This window comes from Gracilinanus agilis, chromosome 4 (assembly GCF_016433145.1).
Source record: "Gracilinanus agilis isolate LMUSP501 chromosome 4, AgileGrace, whole genome shotgun sequence".
NCBI lineage: Eukaryota > Metazoa > Chordata > Mammalia > Didelphimorphia > Didelphidae > Gracilinanus > Gracilinanus agilis.
The window spans coordinates 151,813,140-151,826,838 of NC_058133.1; the positions used below are offsets into that span (position 1 = coordinate 151,813,140).

Here is a 13,699-nt window from a genome sequence, read left to right on the forward strand (position 1 = left end):
ATAGTTAAATAGAAAGAAATTAACTGAGAGAAAATACTAGAATTAAGAGGGGTTGGAATAAGTTTCCTGTAGAAGGTGGGATTTTAGGTGGACTTGAATAAAGCTAAGAAATCCTGGAGGTGAAGGTGAAAGATGAAGGAGGGTATTCCTGGCATGGGGAATGGCCTGAGGAGATGGCAGGAACCTGGAAGTATGAAGTGTCTTTTTTGTGGAACCAAAGATAATCTTTGAGATCCTTTCTTACTAAGATTTCCCCTACACAACTTTTATTTGTAGCTCCCATTTCTGCTCTTTGTGACCAAGCAGAATGCAAATCCTCTTCCACATGACAGTCTTCAAGTATTTGAAGGTTACTTTACTTTTCCCCTACTGAGGCTTCTCTTCTCCAGTTCCATCATCTGGTCCTTTTATGGCATACTCTTCAAGCTTCTCATGATCCCAAATACTTTTATTTTCTTCTAGACAACTCTACTCCGTCTTTTTCTTTCCTAAAATGTGATAGTGGGCAATGGGGAGTCAGTCTTGAAGATAGTGCAGTTCAGTGGGAATGGGATTGGAGTCAAAAGAGCTGAGTTTCAGTTCAGGCACTACCATTTAGCAACCCTGATGGCCTTATTCAAGTTACTCAATCTCTCAGGCTGGAGATTTCTTATCTGTAATATAAAATGCTGAACCAGATAACTGTTAAGCACTCTTCCAGATCAAAGATTGTGATCTTTTGGTTCTGTCTTCCAACCTCCTTTTTCCTGTGCTCCTCAGGGGAGAGTCCAGTTTCTTTTTTCTTTTTTCTTTTTTTTTTTTGTCAGTTTATGACTAGCATGATCCTCTGCACTTAATGAAGGGTGATAATATGAAATAAACTTTATAAAATAAGCTGGATCCAGATTGAGAAGTACTTTAAATGCTCATCTGAGAAACTTGTTTTTCATCCTGGATGCCATAGAAGCTAATGAAAGTTTTGAAGGAAGGAAATAAAAAGGTTGGATTTATGCTTTAGGAAGGAAGGTTATTCTGGAAGTTGTATAGAAGATAAATTGGAGAGTTGACAAACTTGAAATTGAGTTCATGCTAGCTGAAGTTTTGAGAGACATCCCCTGAACAAGTTTTCCCCAGGTGCTGGAGGATTATGATCTGGATTCATTGAAGGAGGAAGACCCACAATGTAATCACAGATTCTTAAATTTTATAGCTAAACTGTTATCATCATCATCATTTTTTAATCTTCATTATTATTAACAGATCTCATTCAGTGAATGGCCATATTTCTTCAATCATATTCAGATCCATAAATCTTTAACAAGTTTTATCCTTTTTGCAGATATGAGATCTTAATATTGATAGAATAGTAAGAGGCCTGGCCTGAGTGTCATGTGAGCAGTTTTTTGTCTTGTTTAGCTCCTATATTCAGGAACAGCTATTTTATTTTATTTTTTAAAACCCTTACCTTCTGTGTATTGGTTCCAAGGCAGAAGAGTGGTAAGGGCTAGGCAATGGGGGTTAAGTAACTTGCGTAGGGTCACACAGCTGGGAAGTGTCTGAGGACAGATTTGAACCTATTTCCATTTCAACTGTGGAATAAAATTACTTTTACTGGAATCTCCAAATGCATACTGTTAAAGCTTCATCAGCTATTGAGAGATGAAGGTGGCAGTCCAAGGAATGGATCACTAAATCTTAATACCATGCATCATGAGATTATCATAACCTGGAAAGAAATGCTTAATCTAATTAACATATAAAATAAGAACATTTGGCAAAAGGTAAAGAAACAAACAATAAAAAGGAAGTTCAATCTAGCAGGGAAGCTGTCATACCTAATAATTCAATGAAGAAGTAAATAGGGCAGCTAGGTAGCACAGTGAATAGAGTTCTAGGCCTGGAGTTGGGAGGATGTAGGTTCAAATCTGGCTTTAGAAACTTTCTACGCATGTGATTCTGGGCAATATACTTAACCCCAGTTGCCTAGCCCTTGCCACTTGCTCACTCTTCTGTTTTAGAACTGATACTAAGACAGAAAGTAAGGATTTAGGGGGGAAAAGAAGCTAATGAGAACTGTTTTTTTAACCTAAGTGCAGAACAGGAGAAAGGCTTCTCTGGGCTAGAGATCCTATGAGAGAGGCAAGGATATTTTTAGTGAATTTTAAGAAACAATCCCATAAGATATAAAACATCCCCATTAAGAACGTCATAGATCCAATGAAACTCCGAAGTAGAAAGGCATTCAAATCTGGCCTCAGATACTTTCTAGCTATGTGACCCTGGAGAAATCCCTTAATCCCTGTTGCCTAGCCTTTACCACTTTTCAGCCTTAGAACCAATACACAGTATGGATTCTAAGACAGAAGGTAAGGGTTTTAAAAAAAAAAAAAGAATTAAGAGAATTTGAAAGTTAAAATTGTGATAATGGCAGCTAACAAAACTAATGCTATCTGTGGATGCACAAGAGGCCTAGTATCATTCACTTTTTTGTTTAAGACAGTGTTTCCCAAACTTTTTTCAGCCCTTTCCAGAAAAAATATTACTTAGCGCCCCCTGTCACATACTATCACCACCCCCTTACAGTTATTCACTGCCCCCAAATGCACCTGTGACCATCACTGCCCCCCTGGATCGCTGCAGAACCCACCAGGGGGTGGTGGCACCCACTTTGGGAATCACTGGTTTAAGAGCTTCTTCAACTTACATTTCTAAGATAAAATACAAACTTCACTTTAGAATGTTTTTCACTTTATAGTCTGGCTCCAGCCATTTTGCCAAACTTATTTCACGTTGTTTCTCTTTGTACGCTGTTCCAACTAGACTGCCTTGTTTCCTGTTTCCTATAATTTCCATTTTCTATCTTTGGGCCTTTGCATAGGCTAACTTCTGTATCTAAAACGAATTCCAGAATCTCCATCAAAGTTCGAGTTCTACAGAAATCTTTTTTTCTTTCTCTTAGTTGTTAGGCTCTCTCTTGCCTCAAATTATAATTACCTGTTTTTTATGTCATATCCCCCCAGCATAATGTAAGGTCCATGAGAAAAGGAACTCTTTTGTCATTATTTCTTAGCATATAGCACAGTGCCTTCCATATTTTAAGCGTTTTATAAATATGAATTGGATGTACATTGAATATCCTCCTAGGCTGCCAGGATCATTTTTGGATCCTTACTCATCCATTGTAATCTGTAGTTTAATAAACATTCCTTTTATAGTTTTATCCAAATCAGTGATAAAAGTGTTGAGCACTACAGGGACAGTGTTGGAAACTTGGAATGCAGCTAAAGGCCTCCTCCAAATTGATATTGCCCATTTAGAGTTACTTCTTTGAGTCTCATTATTCAAGCAGGCCCAACATCACTTTAATATAACCCACCTCATCTACATGACTAATCTAAGAGACTAACTTGACTGCCTTGCTGAGATTTAAATATTATATATATCTACAGTATTCCTTTATTCCTGCTAGCCCAGTTATCCTTTTGTTAAAATAGTAAATAAGGTAAAATTAAGTCTTACACTTCATGTTGCTGGCTTTTTTTTGTTTGTTTGTTTTGTTTTTATATTTTTAAACCCTTAACTTCTGTGTATTAGTTTCTTGGTGGAAGAGTGGTAAGGTAATGGGGTTCAAGTGACTTGCCCAGGGTCACACAGCTGGGAAGTGTCTGAGGCCAGATTCGAACCTAGGACCTCCCGTCTCTAGGCCTGGCTCTCAATCCACTGAGCTACCCAGCTGCCCCCTGCATGTTGCTGGCTTTTAATAATCACTGCTTCCCTTTCCAAATGCACAGAAACCATCATTTCAGTAATGTATTCTAGAATTCTGGTCTCTTAGAATTTGCAGACTTCACTTTCTTCCTTGTTTTTGAAAATTAGGACAATATTTGTCTGTCTTTAGATTGCACTTCTCACTATTTCCAAGACCTTTCAAAAATAGTCGGTAACAGCAATCACATGTGCCAGTCTTTTATATGCCTTAGAAATAGAGTATGTTGGTAATTGGTGTGTGTGGACATGGTGACTTAAACTCATTGAGATTGCCTAGGCTTCTGTTTTCATCTCCTTACTTATATTATATTCTAGCACTCTATAACTGTTTTTGTTCTATCCTTCCCAGTCTGAATATCATTGTTCTTGTCAAAGAAAACAGAAGCAAAATTAGAGATGAGTAAGCATTTCAGCCTTCTCACTGTCATTATTATCATCAGCACTTTCACCTCAACTAAGCAGAATTCCTGTCCTTTCTTTTGTTCTTGTCTTGTGCTCAACAAAGTTAAAACGTGTTTTTTTTTTCATTGTTGTTAATATTCATACCAGCCTCATCACACGTGGGAATTTTAGTGCTCCTGACTTTCTTAGAGGGCCATGCATCTCTTCTGCATTTATCCTTACCTATTTCTTTCATTTGAGCTTTTTTTTATGGAGCAGCTAGGTGGCACAGTAGAAGAAGCGCTAATCATGAAGTCAGGAAATCTTGAGTACCAATCCATCCCCAAACATTTTACTGTGTGAGCCTGCATAAGTCTTGCCCTAAGTTTTTCTCATCTATAAAATGGGGATAATAATATCACTTACCTCCCAGGTTTCTTATGAAGACAAATGAGATTTTATTTATTTATCTATCCATTTATTTATTTATTTATTGCCAATTGCAAGGAAAACAACAAATTTCCACACAAATTTTCCTAAGTTTTATGATTGAACTTATCTTCCTCTCTCCCTTCCCTTCCCCCTCCCAGTGCTGGCACGCGATTGGATCTGGGTTATACATGTATTTTCATGCAAAATATGTTTCCATATTGTTCACTTTTGTAAGTGAATGATCTTATAAAACCAAAACCCCCAAACATAAACCCAAATAAACAATCGAAAAACCATATGCTTTCATCTGCATCTGAATAACAGTTCTTCTAGAGATAGAGAGCATTCTTTGTCATAAATCCTTCAGAATTGTCCTGGATCATTGTATTGGCAATAATAGCTAAGTCTTATCACAATTGATCACCAAATGAGATTTTTAAAGTGTTTTTAATATATTTTATTTTGTTAAATGTTTCCCAATAATATACCTCCCTCATATTATATAATTATATAAAATAATTAAATTCCCTCCCTCATATCTCTATCCTCTCCTGGAGAAAAGCAAACAATTTTCAATATGAGATAATATTTGTAAAGCACTTCCTGAGCACAGTGCCTGGCACAGAGTAGGTACTCTATGAATATTAGCTATTTTTAAATCCTAAATTAGTCCATGCTAAATTAACCTTGTGTAGTCACTTTGATCTTTTTGAGCAGCTCCCCTTCTTCTTAACTGAAGGGATTTTTCTGCCTGTATCTTCAGGATTTTTTCAAAAGTTTTCAATCCTTCTTATTAATACTACTTTAAAATATTAGGCCATTGGATCTTACTAAACATCTCTGAACCCTTTGAAATCTGTTCTCCCCCCAAATCTAGGATTCCTATTGTATTATGTCCAGTTTTCTTCTTCTTCCTCCTTCTTTGAGTTCTCTTTCTTTCATTTCTTCTTTAATAGCTGGTTCTTCCTTGTTAATCAGAATGAGATCTTTTCTAGTTTGCCTTACTGTTTCCTTCACCTTTTGAAAGATGAAATTGCTCTGTTATACATTTGATGTAGAGAACATAACAGGAGAATATAGATAGTTTTCCTTCCTCATCAACATTACAACATTATACCCTTGGGAGCAGCTTGGTAATACAGTAAATAAAATGGCAGACCTGGAGTCAAGAGGACCTGGGTTTGAATCTGGCCTTAGACACTTCCTAACTGTGTGACCCTGGGTAAGTCACACAACTCTGCCTAGCCCTTTCCACTCTTCTTGATATTGATTCTAAGACACAAAGCAATGGTTAAAAGAGAAAAACCACAATAATATTGTGCTCCCATACTAGATTTGTGATCTACTTCTTTAATTCTTTGTTTTATTCTTCTTGCTCTATAGCAGACTGTGACAGCAATTGCTTCTGTTTTTTTCTCCTTTAAACTTCACTCAGGTACTCTCCAGATTTCCTTCTATGTATGGTTCCTGAATTCCTTAAATGAATAATCTTCTCAATCTATAATGCACCTCTTTCTATTAGTTATAAGGTATTCTTATATAGAATTATATTCCAGCCATGAATTCAAGGCATCACGTTTCAGTGGTACCTGTTGTATTTGATGTTAGAATTTCTATTTGACACTATTTACCCATATTTTGTACATTTTTATGTACTCTTGACCTCTGAGGTCATGAGGTTTATCTCTGGCTTTCAACTTAAATGTTGTTTCCCATGAATGACCAGCTCTCTCCTATCCTTTTTCTGGAACTGATTCTGCTGTTTTTTCTGTAATATGTTTTTCTATTCTATATAGGCAGTTTTTTTCTCTGTCCCTTCCCCTCAGATTCCTAAAACTCCAAAAGCCCATAACTCTTCTTTACTAAGCTGTGGTTTAAAATTTTCTTATACTACCTTCTATGCCAGCTATTCACTTCCCAAATCCTCCTCCCTCTTTTGGCCAGTGAACATTTGCAGCTGAGTAATAGATTTGAAGTCTTCATGAAAGGAGAGGGTAGGACTCTCTCAGAAGGAAGCTTTTTGTATTATAATGACCGATAGGTGTCAGTTGATGAGAAGTCACCTAGCAATGGACCGGAAAAGGAATATACAAGTTGAAGCTGCTTCTGAAGAGCAATTTTTATACCCTTCAGCCAGGAATCATTAGTCAACCCAACCTGTCCTTTTTCTTTCTCTGTTCATCACTGGATGACCGCTTATTGGTCTTTTTTCTTTCCTTCATTCTTTCTGTTACATTATTCCTACCTCTTGATATAAGCTACAAATCCACCCCCCCCCCCCCCCCCGCCACTGCATCATTTCTCTTGTTTCCTTCCTCCTAGGAACTCTTCCATTCTTTCAAGAGGACTTCAGAGAGGTCCTTGTTTACCTGAAGGATTTATGTTTGATCTTTGGATGCTTTTTATCTTCTCTTCTAGGAGAGTGGACAATTTGCATTTTTTGCATACATAGGAATTACTTAATACTTTCAGACTCACTCTCCAGATAAATCGAAAAATTCTCCTTGTACTCCATACTTATTTGAATCCAGATCCTCCTTCTTTGCATTAGTTTTCTTAGCTAATCTTTGTTCAGAACTTCTGATTTCTAAGCTTATTCACTACTGGTGTCCTCTAAGAGAGGCATAATTAATTGGAGAAGGAAGAGGTGGAAGTTTTTCCTATCTTTTTGTTTGTTACAGAAATGCTATCTCTTCTTACCTACTTTTAATTTGTAATTAGAAAATTTCTGCCATCCCAAAGATAAATAGAAGGAATAGAAGCCAACTTTTAAATGGGAATCCAATTACCTTAGCTCTTTTAACCTTGCATATCCTTGCCACTGTTCTCTAGAAATCTCTATATACTCCTAAATAGCCCTTAGCTGCTTGACTTTCTCATCTCCTTCACATAACTAAAATATAGTTTGTTGTTTGAATATTAGAGTGGGATCCAGGAAACATATCTTTTATAGACTTAAAAAATGTTTTTTAAATCTGCTAGGGAAGTGTCATGACACTCCCTATAGTCCTTTCTTCTAGGGAGGCTGACATTGATGAATTGCTTGAGCTTGGGAGTTCTAAGATTCAAGAGGGCTGTAGCCTATGTAGTGATCCTACTAAATTGGGCACCAATTCATGAACCACTGGGCTGCCTAAATATGGATAAACCAGCATAGATAGGAAAATAAACCAGTTAAAACTTCTGTGCTTATCAGCAGTAGGGGTTGGACTATCAGTGGCCATCCCCTTTCTATCCTGAGTGAGATAAGGAGACTCAGTCTTAGCAAAAAAGAATATACATGAAGCCATCCAAGATGGTAAAGGAGCAGTGTTTCTTTCTTTCATTTCCCTATTTTGCCTCCTTGTTTTATATACTACTCATGACACTTATTTTCAGATAATTTTTAAAATCAAAGCTTCATTCAGAAAGATATATTAGGTACCTATTATGTGAATGGAACTATGGGAAATAGAAAAAGTAAAATTCCTGATCCCTTTCCTTGAGACAATTGGTAACTTTGGAGAGAGTTTTCAGTTAAATTATAAAGTTAGAAGTTAGATTTAAAAAAAGAAAGCTTTAAGGAGAATGAGAGGTCAGGAAGTAGAGAAATTTAGTGTGTGTGTGTGTGTGTGTGTACATATATATGTAAACATAAACTCTCAAGGAGTTTAACCTAGCAGGGAAAGAGAGGTATAGGACTAAAACTATTGGTAATATCAGATCAAATGAGTCTTTTATTCATTTATTTATTTTTTTTGAGCCCTTAACTTCTGTGTATTGACTTATAGGTGGAAGAGTGGTAAGGGTAGGCAATGGGGGTCAAGTGACTTGCCCAGGGTCACACAGCTGGGAAGTGTCTGAGGCCGGATTTGAACCTAGGACCTCCCGTCTCTAGGCCTGGCTCTCAATCCACTGAGCTACCCAGCTGCCCCTCTTTTTTTTTTTTTTTTTTTTTTAATAGAGTTTCCTAAGGCTGGGTTTATAGGCATTAGGGAAAAAGACTTGAGAGAGTGTAGATGTGATAACGGATCCATGTAGAAGGGATTGCCTTGACCAGGAGGGCTTCCTCTTCATGCAAGGCAGCAGTGAAGGAGGAAATAGGCAATCTGAGTAGTGTCTGAGAAAGCTAGGTGGTACAACCTGAGTTCAGATTCTATTGTAGACTCTTATTAGCTGTGACTGAGTGACATGGAGCAAGTCAGTGTTCCTCATCTGTAAAATAGGAATTAAAAAAAGGAGGAAAATATCTCATGGGATTGTTGTGAAGATCAAATGGGATGATTTATATAAAGCATTTTGTAAACCTTAAAGTACTACATCAATGCTAGTTATTATTAGTTGTCATGGTGGTGATGATGGTGTGAGATGAGGAGGAGGCAAATACAAAGGAGCTCTTAGGAAATTACCTTGCTCTGTGTGTGTGTGTGTGTGTGTGTGTGTGTGTGTGTGTGTGTGTGTGTGTGTGTGTGTGTGCAGTGAATATGCAACAAGTTTCCTGGTTCAGGAGCATGATAGAGAGGTTGGGAGGAGTACATCAGGGTAGAATATGAAGAGATGGCTGACTTGGGGAGAGCCATCCATATCCACCCTCTCCATTCAGAGGGAGAGTCCACAGGGACAGCAGGTGGAGAATGGAGGAAAAGCATTCCAAGCCTGGGACACAGCCACTGCAAAAGTATGGAGACCCAAGATCAACTGTTGGATGCAAGACAAAGCAATTGGACTGTTACTATTTGTGGAAGGGAGTGATGTGTAAGAAAATTAAAAGATTAAAAAAAAATTAAAAGGGCCAAGTTGTGAAGAGCTTTAAATGCCAGACTTAGGAGTTTATATTTGTTCCAGGAGGTACTGAAAATATATTGAATTGGAAAGTGACATGGTCTCACCTGTGCTTTAGAAAAAGCACTTCAACATCACTGTGGAGGATTTAATGAGAAGAGACTCGTGGTAGGGAGACCAGTTAGGAGACTGTTTTAGTCCAATGAGGTGAGGAAGGCTTGACCCAGACTGGGGACCATGAAGGTAGAGAAGACAGGAGTTATGTGTAAAAAGTAGTGAAAAGAAAAAAATTGAAATGGAGGATAGCAAGGATGCAAGTCTGGATGACTGGAAGGATGTGGTGCCCTCAGTGGTCCTGGGCAGACATAGAATTGGGAGGAAAAGTAATGTTCTGTTTGGGGCTTATTGAGTTTGGGATGGCTAGAAGATATCGAGTTGGAAATGTCTAATAGAAAATTGGTTGTAAAGGACTGGAACTCAGAAGAAACATTAGAGTTGGATGTATAGATCTGAGAATCATCTACCTACAGATGCTAATTGAACCCAGAGGAACTGCTAAGCTCATCAGGAGAGATGCCATCATTGTTATTGTCATCAACAACAACAACACTAGAGTTAACATTTTATAGTTTTTAAGTTTTGCAAGCATTTTTCATATATTATCTCATTTGATTCTGACAACAGCCATTGGAGATAGCATCTGTTAGCAGCTCCATTTTCCAGATGAGGTAAATGAGACTCAGAGAGGTTAAATGACTTACTTAAGGTCGCATAGCCAGCTGAAGGCAAGGATTCAAACTCTGGTATTTCTGAGTCCAAGTCTAGAGTGACAAATAGATATTCATAGAAAAAGGAGGGAGGGGGATGGGGCATGATAGAGCTTTTATTAGTGCTCTCTCTCCTGCTTGAAATTACTTTGCATTTATCTGTAGAAATGTTGAATCCTCCCAATAGAATATAAACTCTTTGAGGGCAAGAATTATTTTTATTTTTATATTACCAGGTATTACTTAGTAAATGTTTATTGAATTGCATCAAATTAAGCTAAAAGCAAGCTACTGCTTCTCTTCCCCATGCCCAAAAGATATCTCTGCCCTACAGTATCGTCACATAAGTGGCATTTGATAAAGATTATTTTGGGAATGGAGAGTTTATAGAAAGATGCTTTTCTTTCTTTACATTATACCAACATGGAACCTAACTTCTCCTTTGTAAACCGAATGCTTGTAACTGGTGCTACGGAATTATGTTTCACAGCACTGGAATGTTATTTGCCTCCTTTTCTTATTAGGACAAGCAACATAGTGGAGAGTGAATAAACATAGTACTTGGGATAAGTAGACCTAGGGTAGCTCTCGTCTCTGATCTTTAATAGCTTTGTCACTTATAAACAAGTTATTTAACCCCTCAACTTCTTCATCTATAAAATGGGGCTAATGGCTGTAGTATCTACTTCATAAAGCTGTCGGGATGCTCAAATAAGATAGTGCACATAAAACACTGAGAAAATATTAAAGTGCTGTATAAATGTCAGCATTTTTGGGGTCTTATTTTCATTAACCTACTTTTGTTTTGCCTCTACTTTCCTTAGGTGCTGCTACATCCTCATCTTCCTCTTCCTCTCCTTCATCCAGCTCTATAACAGCTGCTGTCATGTTAACTTTAGCAGAACCCTCCATGTCCAGTGCATCACAGCCCGGAATGTCAGTGGAGTGCAGGTGACAGCAGGACTTCCCAAAGCACTTTGCACTTAATGGCTGTTGAGGGCCCCTTTTTTATATATACTGCACAGTGGCACACAAAATCAGACAAGCACTATTTTATATTTAAAAATTGTTTCTTGACAAGCTGACTTGGCACTTAAGTGCACTTTTTATGAAGAAAAAGTACAATGAACTGCTTTTCCTCAAGCAATAATTGTTTCCAACTTGTCTGGGAATTGTATGTCTGGTAACCTGAAGGCCTTCCACTGTGGCAAATGGAGGCTTTTCACTGCCTGCTGAGACAATACAGAAAGCATAGTTATGGGGGGGGGGGGCAGAACATGTCTAAACAACTTACTGTACATGTATTCCCTGGTATTTTGTTAAAGCTGCAACATTTGATATTTTTCCATTTATTTATGAAAAATATGAACCTATTTTCATTTGTACAAGCTAATTGTTTTTTAAATGCAAGTCACCTTAAAGTGGCTTTAAATTGTATGTCAAGCACATGTAATAAATTCAAAACCTGCAGGTAACAGGATGTTAGACATCAGTCCTGGTAACCAAATAAGATTCTCTTTTTAAAAAGACTGACAATGTTTACAGGTTCGAATTAGGTTAAATGGTTTTGCAATGGGTTTTCGTGACCCATTAATTGGAATGGAACTACTGTACTTTGCCATTTTTCTATGAATCAGTATTTTTTTTTAATTTTGATATAATACATTGTGTGAAAAAGGAAGAAAATGGCTAACAAACTATATTAAATCTTAAACAATGTATAAAATTGTACTTAGCCAGTTTAAAGTGTATATTTATTCATAATGGATTATAACAGTTATATTTTTGTGTTTTATTGTAAATGTTTCTTTTCCCTTTAAAACAGATATTTCATTTGTAATGCTTATTTTATTATGAGCTACAACAGAGGATTTCAGGAACAAGTAAGCTGTGTTCATGTGTAATTCATGGTCAGTGATAAGAACACTACCACAAAAGGATAGTCTTAAATATAGCTTATCTGAGTGGTAGTAGGTCTAATAAGATTAAAAAAAAAAAAGCCTTGTACAGAATCAAAAATGAACGCAAACTGTTTTCACTTGTATTGACTTTTATGTTGTATGATCCCAAGATCTGTTCTGTTTGGCACTTGTATATTTAATTATACACCTTTGTAAGACATTTGTATATTGCGAAAGTGTTCATTCAAGCTATTTAATACCTAGCACTGTTAATACACAGTACTTTATTGTACAGACTGTTTTACTGTTTTAATTGTAGTTCTGTGTACTTTTTTTGGATGGGGGCTGGCATGTTTTTTTTTTCTTCTGGCAATACAACATGTGGGAATTTTGAAACGTTTTGTTTGTAGATGCTAACATGTCAGAATCCTTTACATTCAACTTTTCTAAGAAAAGCATTTTCAGTCTTTGTAGTGTGTGCTCACAGTAACTGATTTTGTTGAAAATGGTTTCCAAATATTCAGATTTGTACAGGACTGTAAAAATTTGTTGACAAACATTGAAGGATAAGCTTATAGAAAAAAGCTATAAAGCATATATTAGGTTATGCAGACAATGGAGAATTATGTAATATATTGTACAAATGTAAGCAAAGGCTCTGAAATAAAATGCCATAGTTTGTGAATCCCTGATTATGTTTCTAAAAGTTTAATTAAATAATTTTAATGCATTTCTATAAGTGATAACTAGCTATAGGATATATCTTTGATTTGTTCTTTCAAAATCAGAAAACATTGCCAGGAGAAAACCTACCTCCAAAATTTTGTGTGTGTGTCCAAAGTTGTTATTTCATCAGTGTAGGGGACTCCTAATATATGTGGAAGCTTCCTCCATAGATGTACAACAGCAGCTTCCTATAACTTTTAGTCCTAGAGAGTTTTGCATAGGGCTTTTAAGGGGTTATGTGATTTGCCTTGAGTCACACACTTAGTGTGTGTCAGAGGCAAGACATGAACCAAAGGCTTCCTGGCTCCAAGGCTGTCCCTCTATGCACTATACCATGCTGCCTTTGTAAAGAACCTCAAGTACTGTATCATAAGTGGAAAATAATGTATTTGGGTGTTCTCATATCTGTGTTTCTTCAGTTGCCTAACTCTTTTGTAAAAGGGTTCATATTATCAAGAGGTGATTTGTCAAACAAACAAACAAAAAAGATCATTAGGAGTTTCATTTTTTACAAATCTCCCCCCCTCCAATTTTTCTGTAATTGCTTTTTTAAATTGAGCTTGTTAGTCTCTTATATATGCCTAAGATTTTCTGATGTTATTATGCCTGAGGGATTTTTAGTTGTATAGTTGTCTCCATGTGTCCCTAAGGAGGACAGCCTTTTCAAAGCTGTGCTCTATAAGCATCCATGCCATTTGGTCAAAGACTGTACCTTATTTCACACTTTCTTCTTAGAAAACAATTAAAATAATTTCTCTCTGGTGTGTTTTTAGCTCTCTAAAGCATTGGGTTCAAACCTGTTTCAAGTTGAGATGGACAACCAAATAGTTGTCTGTCATTCTTTGTTGTTCTGCCTCATCTCTCCCACCTTAAAGTTGCATGCTCAACTTTCAGGTCTCATGTTCTTCTCAAGGATTACCTTATATAGTGAGCAGGTAGGTGGCTCAGTGGAGTGACAGCCAGGCCTAGAAAGAAGAGGTCCTG

The 13,699-nt window shown here is 36.9% G+C and overlaps 1 protein-coding gene across 4 annotated transcripts in view; it reads left to right on the forward strand.

The window, feature by feature from the left end:
- The window catches only part of ARID4B (AT-rich interaction domain 4B), a 212,676-nt gene extending 200,911 nt beyond the window's left edge, over window positions 1-11,765 (forward strand). For 2 of the 4 annotated variants that reach the window (XM_044671619.1, XM_044671620.1), the window contains exon 24: window positions 10,913-11,760. In XM_044671619.1, the coding sequence (XP_044527554.1) occupies window positions 10,913-11,043 (131 nt within the window). In that variant the 3' untranslated portion in view covers window positions 11,044-11,760. Of the gene's footprint in view, window positions 1-10,912 lie in introns of all 4 variants that reach the window. The other 2 variants (XM_044671621.1, XM_044671624.1) reach the window with 2 other exon arrangements.
- The last annotated feature ends 1,934 nt before the right edge of the window (window positions 11,766-13,699 follow it).